A 22,100-nucleotide genomic window follows, 5' to 3' on the forward strand; every position below is an offset into this window, starting at 1 on the left:
AAATTTTATTTATTATACTAATGCTCACCTATCTGGCAGTCGATACCAGCCCATCCATCTTCACAATCCCAGCAGTAACCCGTATCTTTATCACATGACGATGACGTTTTACAATGACAACTATACTGACAAAATTCACCAAACTTTCCATCAGGGCATGTCACATGATCTTCGGAAAAACAGAAAGAAAATGTAAAACAGTATGCAACAAAGAAACCTTGCATACGACGTCGGCATATAGAATTGCTGTTTATATTGTACAATGATAGAGTAACGCAAATTGCCAGTTAGTGATAACTGGACGTGAATTAAGTGTAATAATACATTTAATTTACCAAGACATTTGTTTCCTTCAAATCCATTGTTACATGTAGCTCCTTCTCGACATCCTTTTTCTTTGTCACAATCAGTTGAACTACAGTGACATTCTTGACTACAACCTGCACCATACGTAGATCCTGTACATGCTATTTTGTGAAAGTATAATTTTAATAAACGTGTATGTAAATCCTGTCTCCATTTCTGTAGAAATGCCTGCTTGAGATGAAAACAGGTTATTAATAATTATATTGAAATTATAATTGTAACCTACCTTCATCACATGTAGTACCATGGAATCCTGTCGCACACGCACAGCCAACTGGATCTGGAGGACACAGTAAACTCTGACAAGGAGAGGAGCAATAAATACTACATGACCGACCATAATATCCGGTACTACATCCTATAACATGATAATATTAAAATGTCACTAATGTAAAAAAACACTAAATATAGCATAACTAGAAAACAATACTTTTGTACTTAATTACCTTCTGAGCAATCAGCACCTTTAAATCCTGCTGGACAGATACATAATCCAGTCACGTGGTCACATAATCCTCCATTATAACAAACCGGACAATTGTCATTACACTCTGCTCCATGTTTTCTTGTGGGACAACCTGATTTTTAGTAAATATATTATATTTTTTTTTTACTTTTTGAATCGTTTTCAATTATAACTAAATTTACCTGGTGTAAAAAATGAACACATGTATACTTGGTTCTGTATCAACCAACTGAAGATTTAAAAAAATGTCAAAAACTAACCTCTGACAATCATTCTCATCAGCGCATGTTTTCCGTTTCTGTCTTTGTAACATTCGTATATTCCAGCATCACTTGTTCTGATATTATTAATAGTCAATGTATCTTTACCATTGCCTTTTGGTATGTCAACGTTGTTTAATTTCCATTTTAATTCTGATGCATTGATTGTGGTACTGACTTCTAACGTCACGTGATCACCAATACTAACGGTAATAGATCGACGTTGGGGAGTGACGTCAGCTGGAAATATAATATAATAAGTTGTCGAAGTTACAAGATAATAAAATTCGGAGCTGGAAAATATCAACAAATGTTGCGAGTAGTTAATTATATTATACCCACCTGCCTCCACTCATTTATATTTCTACTAATCTATTACAAAAACATATCTCACCATTTTTAGACAATATGATGAAAGGTATGTGTTGAGATATTGAATCTTTAGTTGCAGTGGCAAAGAAAGCACCGACTTTTTCAGCGTCTGACACAAGAATATCAATTGTTATGGAATGTACACTTGACGTAACTCGTGTTCTTACAGTTGATTGGTCCGGGAACATCGTTCCAGAAGGAACCAAGCCACCATCATTCCAATTTACTGCTCTTCCATATAACCCAGTTCCTGTATCGCTTTCTCTTCCAAGTACGATATCAGTAGTTTTGTCAGGAAAAGTGGTATAACCACCAAACATGGTTGATTCCATCGTAGAATCAATGTCCACGGTTGGATCTGGACACATAACGGTTAGATCAAGGATTCCATCTAAAAAGTAATTTATTTTTAAGTTATTTTGTTTGTTTTAACATTAGCATATTATTTTCGGGTTTTTTTTTCTTTTAAAAGGAAGTAAAATATTTTTAAAAAGTATCATAGTCATAGTTTGTCATTGGATTAGTGTTATTTGTGCGTGCCATGGTCTTCAGAAGCATAATTTTGTAAAAATAATATATTTAATAAATTGTGAAAATAATTAATACTATGGCAAAATACACCCTAATGATATATTTACCATGCAAAGAACATCGAACACCAGCTTCACTATTAGGGTCGCAGTCGTGAATTCCAATACCATTTGATGGACATTGATTCAGACCAGTCTCTGTACCAACACATGCAACATTATCCAGCAAAATATCACCAGATCCCTGCCCAGATTCCTGCCCAAAATCTGTACCAATTAGTGCTTCGCTGAGGCCTGTGTACAACAAAGAATTGCAGACAACGGTGGCATCTTGAACACCCCATGAATCATCACAGATTGTCCCCCATTTACCCTGGTAAAATATCTCGACACGGCCCTCTAAAGCTGTGGTACTTCCAGCAAGACGAACTACAAGATATTAATTAACAGTTAACACTTGATTAAACAAAAACTGTCCACGTAAACAACTTAACATTCCACTGTATTCAGTATTTTGTTTCATTATTTTATGTTTACTGTCGTTTAATAGTGAGTCTGTTACATTCCTAAATGTATAGTTTTACCAACACAGAGAGGGAATTTCTTCCGTTCACTAAGGCCTTTAATATTTTGAAAATAGTGTAAAACATTAATTTATTTCTAATCTCCTGATTTGTTTGTGGATTTTGAGATCAAACAACGATTACCTATAATTATGTAGACATAGACAACGTATCGTAAATTATGTCAAAACAGCTTCAGTAAACTAATTGTTAAAATTGAGCATTTATTATTTCATTTTTTAAAAGAAAAAAAACCCATTATGATCATGCTTGATGTTGTCGAAAGCGACCTCATTTAAACGAGAAAAATATAAAATATTTACTTGATTGGAAGAATGATTGGAATCAATAGCATTAATACATACAATTTGAGCAAGGTGTTACAAACCTTTTGGCATACAGCGGACTCCAGCATCATTTTGGTGTCCGCACGATGACGTCAGAACACTATGGCCACACAGATGTAATCGTGGCTCAGTACCAGTACATTGAACACTAGTGAAGTGGATCGGACCGACTCCTTCACCAAATTTAGATCCAGTCACGGCAGAAAGAGCATCCGGGTAGTCTAATTGACGACAGACGACTTTTGCATCTTTCTGGTCCCATTCGTTATCGCAAACCGTACCCCATTGACCGTCCTTAAATACTTCAATACGGCCCTCGCTTTCCAGGGTGCCTCCTCTAAATCGAAGGGTAGCTGTAGGAAAAAACAAACATTGTAAATGTATTATGTGGCAATCATTGGATGAATAGGTCTATACGAATACATGTCGGAACATTATTATCTGTTTTGCCCTACATCTATATTATAAGTGAGAGAGTTTGTTTGTTTGTTTGTTTGTTTTTTCGTTATACAAATTTGTGTTACTGCACGTAACCTTACATATTGAGCATCAAAATTACCGCAATTGTACCGGGAAGGTTCTAAACTACATTTGAACATCATCCACCATCTTGGATCCAAGTTAGGGGCTGAAATGTGGTCAAAATGGCCCACTTTTGATGTTTGTTCGTTATACAAATTTCTGTTCCTGCATGTAACCATACATATGGGTTATCAAAATGATCGCAATTGTACTGGGAAGGTTTTAAACTTCATTAAAAAAAAGTCCGGGGATTTGGTTGGAGAGGGGGTGGAGGGTTGGGAGATAGGGTGTGAGAGTTGGGGTTCAGGGTATAGTGGGATTTTGCTTAGGCTAGGGGTAGTAGGCTATCAAATTGACCAGAAATGTGGTAGGAAATTATTAAAGTATTTTAATTATCACTGGGAAGGGGATGGGAGTTTGGGGTGGGGATGTAGGCCTATCACCATGACTGAAACTGTACTGGAACGGAATGTTTTGATTATGGGTTGGGAGTGATGGCTAACATTATTTGTACTGGAACTATCTTAAACACATCACCCAGTATCTGGGGTGTGTTGGGAGGGGGAGGAGGAGCGAAAATACTGGCGTAATGAAGTAGCCTATGATTTTAATTGTACTAGGAAGATTACTACATTTGAACTCTTCAGGAGAGGAGTTTGTTGATTGTGGCTGGGATGGTAAAAGAAGAAAGAAGGCTGGGGGACCGCAGTATCAAAATGAGATATTTTAATTATCAGCCAATATGACACCTATTCATTTACACAGATTACAACGTACTTAAACCATAGGCCTATCAGACCCCACTCATTTTGAAGCTAACGTTTAATTGAATTTGTTTGTTTTTTTTTCAAAAAGAGTGTGGGGTGTTATTGAAGAAAGATGGAGGTTGATGAGTATATAGTGCATCGGGCTTTATGTACTGAGAAGGCTTCTCAACACTAATTTTGAAACCCGCCCTGGGGCGGGTATTATTGCTAGTATATCTATATTTATAAAAAGATTTTCTTACAAATTCCGCAAACCACGCCAGCGTCTTCTTTATGACTACAATCATGTACATTCAAACCATTGTTGTCACAATCAAGGATATTGCTCTCTGATCCAGAACACGCTACATTATCAAGCAGGATGGGTGAGCCAGCATTCCCTTCACCATATGTGGCACCATTTGGAGCCTGAGTAGCATCTACATACCCTAGCTGACGGCATACTACTGTCGCATCATGTATATCCCAGAAATCGTCACAAATCGTTCCCCATTCGCCGTTGTAGTAGATTTCAACACGTCCTTCATATTGGTCTGACCCACCAACGAGACGAACATCTTGGTTTAAAAAAAAAATCATTAATTATCAAAAGTTACTGGAACACTAACTTCGTTTGTCATGATTTCAAATTTATATGTTATACATACACACAAAATGAAACTTTTTTATAAAATTATAATTCCGATTCTGAAAAAAAATATTACCAATTCAAAATATTAAATATGTGCAGATATTTGTATGGCAGTATGTTGAGCCAGACCTTTTCTAATTTTGTTATCGTTAGATTTCCTTTGGTGTCATATCATAATACAATATTTGTGACCATCTTACATTACTAAATACTATAAGTAGTTCAGAGTATTATCTTACAATTACAAATCACGCCAGCATCTTCAGAATGACCGCAATCGTGTACATTCAAACCACGGCTGCTACAATCAAGGATATTGCTCTCTGATCCAGAACACGCTACATTATCAAGCAGGATGGGTGAGGCAGCATTCCCTTCACCATATGCGGCAGAACCTGGAGCTCCAGTAGCGTATAAATACCCTAGCTGACGGCATACTACTGTCGCATCATGTATATCCCAGAAATCGTCACAAATCGTTCCCCATTCGCCGTTGTAGTAGATCTCAACACGTCCTTCATATTGGCCTGACCCGCCAACGAGACGAATATCTTGGTTTTAAAAAAACATTAACATATTGCACTCACGTATAAATATTGTTGATACTTTTTTATTTCAAATTTTCACTAAGTATAATACCAATATTCAAAATACTGTAATAATAGAATTGTTAGTAAGTAATAATCTAACAATCATTAGATATAACCTACACTGTGTGTGTAAAAGTGTCCATTGTTTGGTTTACAATATCTAATAACAGTCACCTATTATAGTAGGCATATTTTAAAACAATCTTAAACGCAAATAAGGCCCCAGAAAACAATTGAACAAATATAATTACTCGTGTAATAGGTTTAAATTTATGTTTAGAATCTTTGATTAAACTAGCTAACTATACACACTAAACTTACCTGTTTTTACCGCATCAAGCATAACAATAATGGAAAAGCCCACACAAACTTACCTGTTTTTACCGCATCAAGCATAACAATAATAGAAAAGCCCACACAAACTTACCTGTTTTTACCGCATCAAGCATAACAATAATAGAAAAGCCCACACAAACTTACCTGTTTTTACCGCATCAAGCATAACAATAATAGAAAAGCCCACACAAACTTACCTGTTTTTACCGCATCAAGCATAACAATAATAGAAAAGCCCACACAAACTTACCTGTTTTTACCGCATCAAGCATAACAATAATAGAAAAGCCCACACAAACTTACCTGTTTTTACCGCATCAAGCATAACAATAATAGAAAAGCCCACACAAACTTACCTGTTTTTACCGCATCAAGCATAACAATAATGGAAAAGCTCACACAAACTTACCTGTTTTTACCACATCAAGCATAACAATAATAGAAAAGCCCACACAAACTTACCTGTTTTTACCGCATCAAGCATAACAATAATAGAAAAGCCCACACAAACTTACCTGTTTTTACCGCATCAAGCATAACAATAATGGAAAAGCTCACACAAACTTACCTGTTTTTACCGCATCAAGCATAACAATAATGGAAAAGCTCACACAAACTTACCTGTTTTTACCGCATCAAGCATAACAATAATAGAAAAGCTCACACAAATAACAATAATGGAAAAGCTCACACAAATAACAATAATGGAAAAGCCCACACAAATAACAATAATGGAAAAGCTCACACAAATAACAATAATGGAAAAGCTCACACAAATAACAATAATGGAAAAGCCCACACAAATAACAATAATGGAAAAGCCCACACAAATAACAATAATGGAAAAGCTCACACAAATAACAATAATGGAAAAGCTCACACAAATAACAATAATGGAAAAGCTCACACAAATAACAATAATGGAAAAGCCCACACAAACTTACCTGTTTTTACCGCATCAAGCATAACAATAATAGAAAAGCCCACACAAACTTACCTGTTTTTACCACATCAAGCATAACAATAATAGAAAAGCCCACACAAACTTACCTGTTTTTACCGCATCAAGCATAACAATAATGGAAAAGCCCACACAAACTTACCTGTTTTTACCACATCAAGCATAACAATAATGGAAAAGCCCACACAAACTTACCTGTTTTTACCGTCTCAAGCATAACAATAATAGAAAAGCCCACACAAACTTACCTGTTTTTACCACATCAAGCATAACAATAATGGAAAAGCCCACACAAACTTACCTGTTTTTACCACATCAAGCATAACAATAATGGAAAAGCCCACACAAACTTACCTGTTTTTACCACATCAAGCATAACAATAATGGAAAAGCTCACACAAACTTACCTGTTTTTACCGCATCAAGCATAACAATAATAGAAAAGCTCACACAAACTTACCTGTTTTTACCACATCAAGCATAACAATAATGGAAAAGCCCACACAAACTTACCTGTTTTTACCACATCAAGCATAACAATAATGGAAAAGCTCACACAAACTTACCTGTTTTTACCGCATCAAGCATAACAATAATGGAAAAGCCCACACAAATAATTCTGAATGCCGACATAGTCCCTAGGGGTGACATGATGTGCTCAAATTGTCCTCCAATTCAACTAATATTTCGTAATGTTCTGACAGGAGGTGCGGGAGCGATAGGATAAATGTGATGAGAATTGATATTTGATCGAAAGTGAGTATTGCTAAAGATTACCAATACTATAGTGGCCTAGGCAATACTTATGTAGAGGAAGTTTTTAGAATTAACACACTTATTGCTTATTCTATATTTTGTTTTATTTTAATGACACGAAAAGTAATATACACCAGGAACTATAATAATTTGATATTGGTTACGGTACTATATTAAAAACGTGGCATTAAATGCTAGGAACTATAATTTGATATTGTTACAGCTACCTCCTCTACTAACACTTGGCTGCTCTTGATAAGCGGATATCATTGGATACTACATTGAAACCATCGAGTTTCCACAAAATTTCCTTGTGATCATACAAGTAAAGCGTTATAATTATAATATAATATAAATATATACTAACAATGTTGATAAAAAAAGAGACGCATTTATATACTAATCATTCAAACATTAACCATTGTTAAAAAATAATATGGAATTTATATAAAATATTTAGTTCCATTTGATGATATGACATAATAATCAATGTCTATGTCGCATGGCTATAACTGATGTTGCTGTTCAAAGCAAGCAACTCATTTTAAGATGATATTGAATTTATGTTTTTTTGATCCAATACAAAAGTATTACAGACGTTACGTTGTCTGGGTATGCTTGCGTATGTAACAGACGATTTACTGACAACATATTTCTACCATATGCAAGCCAGAAGTTGGGATGAGATTTGAAATATCTTAATTTGTTTCGTTATTAAAGTTCTAGATAATACATTCTACCTTAAAAAATAATAATTGTTATGTTATAGTGTGAATATACAGTAGAAGAACTATTAAACTTGGGTTTTACTGTTTACTACTGCTTTACTATAGATTCTACTATCATCTACCATTTAACCTTGCTTGAGACTATTATATAGATATTACTATCATCTAACAACACTATAGCAACCATTTAACCTTGCTTGTAACAATTACGAGTACTATCTTGTAAAAAGTACTGTACTGAATTTAATAATTTCAATTTGATAGTAGTGTTGCTTTAAAACATTGGAATATTAATATCTTAAAATATTGTTATTGATAGTCGATAATACAAACGGTATTATACAATCATGATTCTTTTTAAAATTCTAATTAGTTGTTATTGGAAGTTTCCATAGGTTTCGAACGAATCAAGGTAGTACTGTGCCGTCTCGTAGCATGACTTGTATTGCTCCTGTAAAGTAAACGTAACATTATCTATAGGCCATGTCATTACAAATACATCGTTACCATCAATTGTAAAGTAAATGTAACATTAGCTATTATCATCAACTTCCATTGTTATTCTTTTCGTTGTCATCCATATTAAAATCTTATCATCACGGTAGTCATTTGACATTGTTATCGTTACATGAATATTCCTTTTACAATCCCATGCCATGTTAATGCCTGGTGTGGATACATAATTTATCATTCTAACATTAACAACACTCCCCACGCTCCCACATTTACCATCACTGTTAATAAAAGTCTTCATTGATGTCATCACGATCGGAAATTTGTTTGTCATCATTCGTCATTAGTATTTAGTAATATTACCTTAGACTTTATCAAAGACGGACAAGTACTTTTAATCCGTTTGATATTCTGAAAGACGTCAACGATGGCTTCTTCATTAATCATCTGAATGATCGAGTCTACTGCGCAGAAGTATCCACATCGACTCCTGCCATCTCTGTGGGTGAATGCAAAGAACATTTATCATAATATTTCAAACCATCAATGCAGTGCATGACTGATGACTGATTTAGCAACATCCCATTTCTAAATGCTTTTGCCGTATCGAAATAGGAAATTAAACAATATTGTACACAAAGGTCTTTAAAGGCGCAAAGTCAACCAATTACACAATTATTTACTTATTACTTTATTTATATTATTAACAGATATTCAAAATCTTGTATGCGCACTTGTTGATGGCGTTACTTATACTATAGTCAAATATCATTCGGCTCCATCCACATTAAGGTCCTAATTAAAAGATCTTTCAGTTGTTGAAGTAATTTGGCCCGCTTGTAATAATTATTTAATAGTTTATTTGTTGTTTTTTTTTATTATTATTCTTGTTTGACACTTACAAACAATGAACAGCAACGATGTTGTGTTGATTCATTCGTTTACACTTATCAACATCGGATCGTAGTTGCAAAAAAGATTCCACTGAAGTAGGCTTTCCTGAATTATTAGGCCAATCACAATATTGAAAATGATGTATTTCCCGACGCTTTTGTTTAATCTTGGGAAATAAAAATATTGTTAGAAAATAAAATTTAAAGCAACCAGGTGTAAGAAAATGTTTAACATTTACTTGGATAGTTAGATAATACTTAAACAGTAAATGCAATACGCATCCAATGGGTAGGCCTACCTTTGATAAATGCAATGTTCGTTTTATGATACAACCATGGTGTTCGCTTGAAACAAGTTGAACAATAAAGGGGCCGACGATTGTTTTAACATTAAACTCTTGTGGAAAATAAGCACCGATCGTCTGAATAAATAAATATACTAATTTATTCAAATTACAAAATAGAAAAATAAATACAATAAATAATATTATGTAATAAATATTATTATTCTGGGAAGAATGATAGTCGACATAAAACAACAAACATGATATAATTCCATATAGAAAGCAATGGTCTTGTGTTAATCTATCTATTGATTTAGAAAATAACCTCATTTTTGCAATGCCTTTATAAAAACCTTTCTAAAAATACATGTTTATATTTATTACCTTATCATTGGTGTCTTCGTTGTTTAACATTACAATGGTATGCAAATTATATTCATAAATTAATCTCCAAAAGTCCGACACTGTGTTTGGCATCGGTGCTTGCGTCACAACATACTTATTATCTTGTAGTCCGTAGCCCTATATGATATAACATGATAGGCTCGTATCTGATCAATTATCTTACATTAACAATACTACAGATGATGTTCAAGACATTTAGATTATATTGATACATTAAAACGCCATAATGTTGTAACACTGCACTGTGTAGTGTTGGATAAATAAATTGAAGATATAAAAAGTGCTTATTTATGTTGTGCTTATTATTTATACATTTTCACGACGTTCAAATATTGTTTTTTCCGTGTAGAATGTTTACATTTACTCAAACAGTTGTATTCAGTGGCCAATATACAACTAAGGTTCCAAATAAAAGTGTGTACTGAAATACATTATATAAATAAAATACATTCTGTAGTCATTAAGTTGGGTCACTGAATGTCTCTCTTCCATTAAGATATACTTACTTTACAAAACGAAGCATTAATATAATCGTTACGATCCCCATCTGTAGATAATAGAAAAGGTATCGCATTGTCCACTGAAATATAAAATAAAACTGTACAATAATTTGCCATCTTCACCACATTAATCCCCAGTGGGCTAGATTATGAATATCATAATCATCATTATTATTCAGCATCAGTCGTAATCCTCATTATCATTATCTTGTTTTTTGATCAACAAAATATAATGCAGGTATAAGTTTATCATCATTATTATCAAGATTATGGACATCACCACCAAGAAATTGAATTACCATTTGTAGACATTTCTTTCTTTTTCAATCTGTTTTAATTTCACAAATAATTTGAAAATCACAAGAAATGTTAATCGATTTGAAATAAATATTGAATTGAATTTTATTGATACGTACACGGTACTATACGTGGATATCTGTTCTTATTGACGTTTGCATACTTAGTACCTATGCGAGTTGCATCAGGCGATGGAAGCGGTGACAGCGCATCCAGGACCTTTAATAAAAAAAACAATCGACATTTTTTTGGGAAAAAGCATCACAACATTATTTCTTATTATTGTTGTTTTATAAATTAGTATTCTAATTTCAGTTTAATAGTAACCCTTAGTAATATATATTATCCGAATACTGCAGTTGATTGATATATTACTCACACTCTGCTGTTCCTGTAATCGTTTTCTTCCAAGTCGACTATTGGTTTCTTTCAATTGATTGAAAGAATTCATGAATGCCCCTGTTGGTATATGAGTCGGTTCACAAAATAAACTCTCCAAAATAGTCTCGTAAATAAACACATACTGTTCCTAAAATGAACAATTTAGGTTTCCTTTTTAATTGTCTACAAACATAGAAATAATAAACCTGTATAATATTCCAAAAATGTCTAGTAACTGAAAAAAACAACATACTACTCAAGCCATAGTCGTAAGAATCTAAATCATAAATATAGAGATCTAGTACAGATATAAAGGCAGTGTGGCATACCTCTGTCAAAGAATATCGATTGATATAGTATTGTGGTTTGTATTGTTAGTTGTACAATTACAGTTGTTGACATTCACTTACCTGTGTTTGTACCATATTAAGCTTGTTTTCTCTCATTTCTTTCACAAAGTTGTATACATCGATTTTATCCTTTTCTTCAGCCATGTCCAACATAGCATCAATGGTTATTACTATACCAGTCCGTCCAACGCCATCACTTATAATAACAAAAATCAAATCATTTTACTCTTCCACATTAATATTCACTGCAATGCCTTTAATACTTTTAAATAATACTTTTAACAACGAACTATGACAATGATATGTAATTAGTTTGCCGACAAGTTTTTAAAAATTCGTAATTTAAACTGAAAGTTTGTTGCCGTGTGTTTTTTTTTCTACAAAAAAATTATTTGGAAATGTTTCATTTGGTAATATTAGCATTCTTTAAGATAATTATTAGAAAGATAGAAATTAGTGTATTTCCAATCTCTTTAAATGATATACAACTACTTTAAAATAAGTCTTGTCTTTACCTGCAATGAACTATCACTGGACCAAGAGATGTTTTTGCATCTTTTATTTCATAAATAAACTCAAGTAGAGGTGCTGGAGATGTAGGAAGATGTATGTCCACCCATGCGGTGAATTGGTAATGTCGCACAAATTTCTCTGCTTTGTTCTAATTTTGTTAATAATAACATTCAGTCATCTTTAGGTATACCTTCAATTCATTATTTAGTTGGTACTAATTCGTATAATTTACCTTTAGATCAATATACTTACAGCAATATGCAGAATAGTAAGCCTGTCTACTAGCAAACGTTAAGTTTGCAAAAACGGCCGAACTCGAGGTTTGCGCAGACAAAGGTTTCCTAGTAAAGCCGAGGCTAAACTAGGAAATTTTAAACTGTGAGTTTACTTGTTCACCCATATCTTCTTCTACACACGCGCACTGCACTGTCCTCTCCACGATTCTGGGTCTGTTTTAACGTGTTACTCCTGGTGGATGTTGCAACTCTCTCATTTTCTCTTTCTGATTATGTGAACCATCGAATTAGTATCGACTGTTATATGGGTTCTGTTAGATTTCCGGATTGTATGTATTTTCATGTTGCCGAAACACTCGAGTAGATGAGGTATGGCAACCCCAATTATCACATCCGAAACTGTTACCATAAGACAGAAATAAAAAAATAAAATACTTACTATTTTCAACCTGAATGTCCTAATGGTGAAATTTCTATTTACATTTTCGTTTACATTCTGAACAAAAATATCACCATATTTATTTGTTTCTCCTGCTTCAGGCCAGTACTGTATACATTTCATCTACATAAATAAAAATATACAAATAAACGCATAATATTAATTGGATGTTATAGCTTAATAAACTCAATAATAAGAGCAATAGGTTGCCACTGTGAATAAAGGCAATAGTGAATCATGTGACCTTACCTTATGTTTCTCCACTAGATTTGTAACCATAACAATGATATTGCTTTCTTGCCAAACCATTCTCCAAGTATCATTCACGCTTGCTTCATTTGGACCTGTATGTATTTAATGGCATCATTTAATATGTATAACATTTGGATCTGTATGTATTTAATGGCATCAAACGTTTTTAAATGTATTTTAAATATGTAAAATAGTATGATATCTTAATTTCATTTCTATTCAAATCGGTAATTATTCTTGAAATGCATATTTATACATAATAATATTTTTTAAATACCTTGAGATGCAATGTACGCTTTAGGATTGTCTTTAAACTGTAAGATAAATTTTAAAATAAAATCTTTATTTCATGAATAATCATACTCAAAGACGCTTTAAATAGCATATTATTACCCAGGTCATTTTTTTTATCAAACACGTATGGAAACATAATCCAATAATACAGCTAGTAATCAGCGCAAAGCTGTGTCTAACCGGCTACCCATTTTATACACCTGGGTGGAGAAAGTAAAGTATCTTGCCTAAGGATACAAGAAATGTAGCAAGAGTTGGATTAGAATCATGATCTCACGATCATTCATCCAACGTCTTATGAAAAATGAGTGATCCAAACTTATTAATAACTTGTTAATATATAACAACTTTGTTTTAACCTTGATATATGAAGCGTTAATATAATCGGATTGACCATCATCAATGTCCTTTAGAATCACACGTGAGTGGTCATCTAGAAGAAAAAGAAAGCCAAATGGTATTACTCAGTAATGGTATCATCACGGGACACGCATTTGACGTATAATAATGATATAAATGTAAGAACAATTATTAAAATAACGTTTTATCATAAAATAATAATGTTATCTAATCTGCAGACCGTAATACTGTTTCGATCTTAATATATTTATTTTATCAAAATGCACAATTTCACTTACTGAATTCATATTGTAAAAGTTATAGATATAATAACTTACACGGTAAGATGTTTCTAAATCTATTCTTATTCGTGTTGTTATACTTATTAGCTTCGGTGCATGGATATAAAAGTTGGCATCCAATATCCTATGTTTTAAAAGGAGCAAAATGTAATATAAAAAATAAACATTACAGATAATATATTGTGTTTGTTACATTACATGTCATTATAAAAGAACCTAAAACCAAAATATACCGTACAACAAATATCAATCAATTTTATAGATTTTAACCAAGCAACTAAACTCACGTCAAACTCTTTTTGAAAGGTTTCAGTTTTGTGGTCTTTTCGTTTGCGGACGTACCCTTGAAGATCGTGCAAACGTACTGGCTGATAGCGGGTTTTTAGTTTCGATTTTGACACAGATTTCTGTGATGGTATTGGTGTAAGTTTCGGCATAGGATTTGGACCAGGTTTCAGTGAAGTCATAGGTTTCAGAGTATTTATTTTCGGGTTAAGTGAATCATCTCCAAGTTCATTTTCGTCGGAATCTGTAGACAAAATCATTTAGTAATTGATAAAACATGTTTTTTTTTTGTTTTTTTTGGTAAGGCTTACCCATCCTACAAATTGTTTCTTCTTTCTTTTAAAGTTTTGGCTGATAATAATAATAATAATGTGAAAAAAGGGTCATGTGCAAAAACATTTTAATACTACTAATATAACTTGCTGTGAGAGCAAATAGCATGGTGACAATTCTCAGTGCTGAAACGTACAATAAATAATATTTATTTAATCAAGTGAATACTTAATTATAGAATAATTATAATTCCAATTTATTGAATGGGGTATAATAATGAAGCATTTGATTTTGTTATACATACCTTGTCCGTAAGCGTTATATAACACGTTCGGTACAGCAATATTGTCAGTTGTATCGTTAAGTCTTCTAAAAGTTGTACTGATAAAATAATTTAAAGAAATTAAAAAAAAATTAGATTCCACATGCATCAAATTCACTAAAAATAAAGTTAGGCTTACGTGGTAGGTAAAGAATATATTATTGAAATTCGTGGTGACGCAATTACGCAACTAGGTATGCCACATTCAAAATAAGCTCTCTAAACCATCATTGCTATTTCCCATCCCAGCTCAACAAACTTTTATACATTTTTGATTGTTAATGCATTCATTCATTTAGCCAGACATTTAGCAATACAAAAAATCAAAACATGAATATCAAAAATGAATTAACTAAATTACTGTAAATTCTTGTCCAAACTAAGAGATTCTCAATGATATAGCTTTTATTAACTTAATGATATACATATATAATGGAACAATAAATGATTGTAGTCTACATTATAAACAATACAAACCCTATATTGTCCTACCTTCGTTTGAATATCACAACCAATACAAGTAGTATCACCAAACACACAATTATCAGTCCTGATATTAGTACAACTAAATAAGAGAGGAAATTATTATTTTCATATTATTATGTCGATAAATAGAACAATTAATATCAATACTAAGTAAAAAACATAGGACAAATTTTATAAAAATAAAGAAAATGAATAAAACAAAATTAATGTCTTTACGTACCTCTAACTTGTGTCTTATATGCTGCGCTTATACCTCCATTGTCAGCAGAAGTACCCATATCATTACTCGCCACCACCTACAAGCAAAAACAATCAGGCAACCCAACGTTTATTTTTGTAGAAAGGTATATTTTGAGTGTTGACTGATCAGTTTCAGCAGGAAAATATTGGTAAACATTTTACTACAAAAAAATGTGTGACAGGATAACTTGCCTAAATAAAATGTGAAAGTGTAAAAACAATTAAACAATTTATTTTTTGTCTGTACGTTTATAATTATAACTGACCTCAACGGTATACTCTGTGTTTGACTTGATACCATCATCACTCGTAAACTTCGTACTCGTTACTGATCCACTAACGGTTTTGCTAATTTTGCCACCACCTGATGACGTCAGTGTCACTGTATAATTATGTACTGTACAATCATTACTGGTTGGAGCTTCCCATTCAACTTCAACTGTATCCTTTCCGGGAGTTACTTTGATATTTTCAGGATCTCCCGGAGCTAAATGGAATACAATGTTTACTGTATAGAAGGCCTTAGTAAATTAATAAAAACATTTTAAACAAATAGAGTTATTTAAACTACATTCCTGATCAGTATTCTTACCTACAGTGCCACTTTGAATAATATCAGATGTTTTTGGTCCTTCTAGATCTTGATTCTTTCCATAAACTTCAAAAGTATATTCATTACATGGCTTTACAGCTATTTTCACTGTGTTAGACTTTGTAGTACTTTTTATAACAACATTACTCTTGTCTTTTAATGAATATTCATATATCATGTCACCATTACGACTACCACACGGAATCTCCAACCACGATATAGTTAAAGAATGTGGCTCTTGATCAGACATTTTCATTATCTTAGGCGCTTTATCAGGAGCTTTTTTAAGAAATAAAGAAGAAACTATTATTAATATAATCATGTTATAGGATTTTGTGGATTTTAGGATGTTTTATATTACCTTTCCTCTGACCACATTCCTGCAAATCATATGACAATGTTTAGAATCAGTTGGAACTAAAGTAAGATCATATTTCTTTTTTACATTTTAGAATCACAACATACTATGAATTAATACTAATAGTTTACTATAGTGCATTTACTGTATGATATGCCAATCAGTGGCGTATCCAGTTGGGGGGGGGGGGTGGATACCCGGACCCCCTTCTGATTTCGTGTTCGTCGGCACATCATCGCGTCCGTCGGCAAACAAAGGTGCCGGGGGAAAAAAATAGAGTTAGGATAATAAGAATAAACTATTATTCAGACAATAATTGAACTGTAAACATAATTCTTTTGAGTGTTTGTTTATTTACATATCATATCATTGATCCCTTCAGATCAACTATTTTTTATTTTCATTACATCTAACGAAAAACGTAAAAAATGTGGTCAAAATATCTTATTATCTAGAACGTACGTACGGCCGTACGCGTACGCGCTAAATTGTTTACTCAAAAGTCTTTGAATGGTCCGGTGACCTTACCCTATTCAACCTTGTTTTTGCAGCTGAGCCTCTCATGACCTGGGATTTGTATGGTTCCTACGCTAAGATTATATAGTTCCACATGCCATATGCTTTTTTCTCTAAGATATATTTATTATAAGTGCCAAAAACCCGTTTTTTTTTTCTCTCGATATGAGTCCTTTATTATTAAAATTTTCTAAAGAAAAAGCACACATACCATACAAAATATCCATGTATTTCATTTTTGGAACCGAATAGCCCGCGAGGCTCAACTACAAAACCACCATTTTGTGATATGATGTCATCGTAAGCCAATCAAAGCTGAGCTTTCTCGTGATTGGGATTGCCCACGGTTGAATGATTTTGGATTCTGGCTTAATTGATCGGTGGATGCGAACCCGCAGCGGAATCTTTTCTCTCGCGCGTGTACCATGAATCTCTCTGATCGTTACTACACACAAAGTTAGAGCAATGAATTTTTCCAAATTCCGTTAATTAAACAAATTTATATATTTTATAAGCATTTAATAACATGTTTTATTGATATTTTCAATGGTGATATATAAAATAAATTACTAAAAAACGTAATTATATGTAATTATTTTAACCAAAAATGGCACAGTTAATAGATTCGTCGACTGAGGCCGCAAATTGTTTTACTTCTTTCGTGGCTAAAAACGATCAATTTCGGCGATGTTTTAGAACCTATATTTCGAAAACTACAAGTCAGATTTTCGTAATTCATTCTTTATTGTAATATTAATACAACATACTAACATATAATGTTTAATTTGGTTTTAATTTTGCATCGTTATCCCTATAAGACAACATGACTATGCAATCCTATAACATAATTGATGTGTAGGGCTAGGCATGTGTACAGTACACGTAATGACCCTGATTTTGTCGGCAAATTGGCAATTCCCGACTTCAAAATCCTGGATACGCCACTGATGCCAATGACCTAAAGAATAGGAACACAGTCTAGTAAACATGATATTAAGAAAGGTATAGTGTATCTCCTCGAATTTTTATTTAAATTATTCACCAATCACCACTTCAAGACATCGTGACGAAAGATGTATTCTATGCAGTAATATATTGTTAATAAAAGTACAGTATTCATTGGGTTGCCTACCACTTTCTTCTGTTTGTACTGTATGTTCATCTGATGCTGCTCCAGCTACGTCATTAGACACTGCAGTAACTTGGATTCGATATTGAGAATACGCACTCAGATTTGATAAGATGTATGAAGCAGTTTGAACTGGACCTTTATTGATGACTTCATTACTAGTGTTATCACACATGTCAAATTCTATTAACTGATAAGTTACGTTGTATATGACAGGACAGTTTCCATTTGTCACTTCATTCCAAGAAAAAGAAATGTAGTCTGGCCCTGAAGTATCAGTAAGTCCTTCAACTTTGGACGGAACTAAGAAATACATAACAATATATGTCTGTTAGTAAAAAAATAAACAAACAATCTGATATTATATTCAACGATTGTTAGTAATGCCTGCTGACCCATCTGGTAGATTAATCTATAAACGAAATAGAAAGTAATACAATACATTGCAAATACGATAAGATAAGATGCAACCTATCAAGTTGTCTTCAAACTGTCATCTCGTTGCGAAAGCGGCTCGACAGACACTTTTTTGGTTTTTGTTAGGAAAATGGTCGTCACATATATCTACACAATGTTACAACACAATCAGACGGAAGATGTTATTAAAAACAAAATTGGGGAACACACAGTGCAGCCAAAAGTGTGCCACACCTACAATTGGAAGGTTAATGTTTAAACAAAAATTTAATTTTAACATTTTTTTTACCAATTTCGAGAGTTTTAGTTGTTTCAATATTGCTCCATGGTCCTTTGAATCCAGCGTTGTTCTCTATTCGTACTTTACATGTATACCACGTGCACGCTGTTAACCCATCAATTGTAGTCGATGTAACATCACTGACAGTGACAGTTCTAGATTCTGAATCTGACTCACAACATACATCATAATGAAAAGTGTTGCATTGTATTTTTTCTGCATCATTATTTATTTCCTGCGGAGAAAAATTAAAGCTATAACTATAATTGTAATTCTCATAGTTATATTCAAAGAAGAAGAAAATACAGAATCAACACCCACCTGCCATGCGACTGTTAATGAAGAACTGGATGGATAAACTGCAATAATATGTAGAGAAACCAATGGCGCTATAAAAAAAAAACTAACCAAATTAAGAAAGTATCGTTACCTCCTTTGCCTTTGAGTGTAAAAATACAAAATAGCAACAATGTAAGCTTATTGTCAAGGTTAATTATTCTAGTCTAGTCACAATTATTTTTCTGTCAAAGGTTTCTATGCTTGTTTTCAGATGATGAATATGAATGGTTAATTGATGTTTATAAATATATTGATCAATTGATCTTACTTGAACATATCGTTGATTCTGTCACAACTTGACTGTCTGGTCCACAAACATCTTGTCCGTCGATGTTCTTACAAACACGAACTTTCACCTCAATTGTTCGATTTGGCGGTAATCCAGTAATTGTAAACACGTCATCAGTTGTTGTGATTGTTGTAAATGTTGATTCTTCTTCACTTTTATATAACACTTTATAAGATGAAGCTGGTCCAGTTCCATAATCTTCACCAAAAGTCCAACCATACGAGACAGTCATATTGGTGGCTGTGACGTCAGTAATTGTTATTGTCTTAAATAAATGCGGTAAAGCTGAGGAAATGAACACGACGTATATTATGGAGTGATTAAAATGTGCATCTGGTTTTGGATATCCATGAATTAGCAATCAAAAATTAGCTAAATTAACCCTTCTTAACCCTGTCGAGAAGAAAAATATAGTAACGGGGATGGGGAATAATACATTTAGTTACTTACTCTATTTGGAAATGTTATTATAGTCATTCGATTATTATGTATGTACTATGGATATTGACCAAAAATGAATAATGAATAGAATGGTTTTAGAATAGCTAAATTTAACAGTAATGTATAAGGGATACATTGATTAAGCTTGATAGTACATTGACGTTTTGGTATTGATCACTTTTGGTAGAAAAAATATGGTAAGTTATTATACATTAAATGTTAAAATTTACTCACCTATCTGGCAATCGTTACCTCCCCATCCATACGCACAGTCCCCACTATCGCAGTAACCAGTGGTTTTGCTGCATGAGGAAGATGTTTCACAGTGACAACTATACTGACAAATCTCACCAAATTTTCCATCAACGCATATCACGTGGTCTGGAGAAAAAATACATTGTTAGTTCTTTTTCTCTTTTGTGCATACATATTTAGTTAGGTTAAATAATTTGTCTATTCCTATTCCATGAAAGAAAGAAAGAAAATACATGGAGGAAATGAACAACAAAAATGTAAATATTGAATAAATCATCATTATTCTATTCTATTTGTGTATTTGATTGTGCATACAAATTATGCAGTTCTAATCATGTATCATATTATCATATTTATTATTAGGCTATTATGCTGTATTTTATTGACTCTTATTAATGTTTGATCATATTCTTTGATAACATGTATCTTGAACATGTATCAAGTAAATCAGGTATACGTTATAGAATATAGTCTTTAATTGTTCCCAGGATAGAAACGATGGCCTTCATTCATCCACATTTATTTGAAAGAGTCCACGAAAAACAAGCATGCATTTACAGTAAGTTAAATGGTACAATAATATATAAACTATTTCAGGGATCGGAATCAGAAGTAAAAAAACTTGTTTTATACCAATCCAGAAAAACGGAAAAACAACTGCATGACATCATTAATAACAATGATAGCTATTTCAAATATTTCATTTAACAAATGCAACTACGGCACATTATGATTTTATTTGGAAATAATATGTTTCCAAACATATTATTAAATATGTTTAGGTTTTTGTTGTAGTTTCTGTAGACAGTTTATTACATAACTTAGGACCATGTACTGTAACAAACAATTTAGTCTTTTTAGCCAAGTAAATGTGACTTCCGATCTGTTGGTATTGCTAAGATGATAAATGTTACTTACTTTATGTTTGAAAAAACATAAAGTTAAAACATAAAGTTAGAGTTTAGCAATAAATTATTCACATTATCAATAATGGATACAACTTGTAAGCTATGTAGATCGTAAATATTTAGAATGTTTAACTTCTTAAATAAAGCTTCACTACACTATGAGCTATAAAATGGGATAACGAAATAATTCTTACAACTCGTTTCTGTAACTTAAGAATTTTCATGATATTAGTGGTAAAGTCGGCTGCCCAGATAATGTTGCAATATTGCAAATGAGGAAAAATAATAGCATTATATAAATTAAATATGTTGAGAACAAAATTAAACTACAGCTTAAATATTTTACAAAAAGTCCAATAAATTATTTACAATTAATTAATCTTCGTAAGTTTTGTAACTGGGCAAATTGTGTAGGCCTATCACCATCGGTCACGTATATAACAGCAGTAATTTGAGATCAATGGTATGAATATTATATTTGCATATCAAACTAAATTTACCAAGACATTTATTTCCCTCATATCCACCACTACATGTAGCAGCTCCACCTGAACATCCTATTTCGTTGCTACAATTTGAACTACAATGACATTCTTGGTTACATCCTGCACCATAGGTTATCCCTGTACATTCTGTTTAAACAGATAAAAACACTTAAATAACAATGAAAACGTATATATTTGCTATGAAACTGTTATATAGAAGAGAAAATGATGCAATAATTGTAAAACAAAACAATGAGATCACAAAAGAAATCCAATAATAACATAATAGTTTAGATTTAGTGGATATTAGTAATATTTCCCAATTTACATTAATTGGTTTCCATCTTACCCT

At 32.7% G+C, this 22,100-nt stretch overlaps 2 protein-coding genes and 1 long non-coding RNA gene across 3 annotated transcripts; all 3 read right to left on the reverse strand.

Moving 5' to 3' along the window:
- Positions 1–80: 80 nt before the first annotated feature.
- Positions 81–683, reverse strand: LOC140052282 (uncharacterized). The gene is made up of 3 exons (XR_011845613.1): positions 593–683; positions 336–467; positions 81–169 (listed from the first exon to the last, which is right to left on the reverse strand). It is a non-coding gene; the product is annotated as an uncharacterized lncRNA (long non-coding RNA).
- Positions 684–1,687: 1,004 nt separating this feature from the next.
- LOC140052574 (scavenger receptor cysteine-rich domain superfamily protein-like) lies at positions 1,688–7,344 on the reverse strand. Its single transcript, XM_072098184.1, has 6 exons — positions 7,278–7,344; positions 5,064–5,375; positions 4,436–4,750; positions 2,946–3,257; positions 2,086–2,423; positions 1,688–1,822 (listed from the first exon to the last, which is right to left on the reverse strand). The coding sequence occupies exons 1-6, from the start codon at positions 7,342–7,344 to the stop codon at positions 1,688–1,690; spliced, it is 1,479 nt and encodes a 492-aa protein (XP_071954285.1).
- Positions 7,345–7,636: 292 nt separating this feature from the next.
- LOC140052620 (receptor-type tyrosine-protein phosphatase T-like) lies at positions 7,637–14,725 on the reverse strand. Its single transcript, XM_072098276.1, has 16 exons — positions 14,421–14,725; positions 14,170–14,257; positions 13,852–13,925; positions 13,476–13,512; positions 13,196–13,290; positions 12,947–13,069; positions 12,274–12,419; positions 11,819–11,954; positions 11,407–11,556; positions 11,147–11,246; positions 10,737–10,810; positions 10,210–10,347; positions 9,841–9,963; positions 9,551–9,708; positions 9,012–9,147; positions 7,637–8,646 (listed from the first exon to the last, which is right to left on the reverse strand). Exons 1-16 carry the CDS (start codon positions 14,676–14,678, stop codon positions 8,572–8,574), a joined length of 1,911 nt encoding a protein of 636 aa, XP_071954377.1. The 5' UTR covers positions 14,679–14,725; the 3' UTR covers positions 7,637–8,571.
- Positions 14,726–22,100: the final 7,375 nt, after the last annotated feature.

The sequence above is a fragment of the Antedon mediterranea genome, chromosome 6, assembly GCF_964355755.1.
Source record: "Antedon mediterranea chromosome 6, ecAntMedi1.1, whole genome shotgun sequence".
Taxonomy (NCBI): domain Eukaryota; kingdom Metazoa; phylum Echinodermata; class Crinoidea; order Comatulida; family Antedonidae; genus Antedon; species Antedon mediterranea.

Bases quoted from the DNA above. Each gene is read 5' to 3' on its own strand.
- LOC140052574 (XM_072098184.1), bottom strand. From the start codon at position 7,344: ATGTCGGCATTCAGAATTATTTGTGTGGGCTTTTCCATTATTGTTATG. The intron at 5,376-7,277 runs GTAAGTTTGTGT...TTTAAAACCAAG, and splicing joins GCTTGATGCGGTAAAAACAG to ATATTCGTCTCGTTGGCGGG. The intron at 1,823-2,085 runs GTGTATTTTGCC...TTATGTGTCCAG, and splicing joins ATGGTAAATATATCATTAGG to ATCCAACCGTGGACATTGAT.
- LOC140052620 (XM_072098276.1), bottom strand. From the start codon at position 14,678: ATGATTTTGTCTACAGATTCCGACGAAAATGAACTTGGAGATGATTCA. The intron at 13,513-13,851 runs GTTAAAACAAAG...TTTATCTTACAG, and splicing joins TTAACGCTTCATATATCAAG to TTTAAAGACAATCCTAAAGC. The intron at 11,247-11,406 runs GTGAGTAATATA...TTTTTATTAAAG, and splicing joins GATTACAGGAACAGCAGAGT to GTCCTGGATGCGCTGTCACC.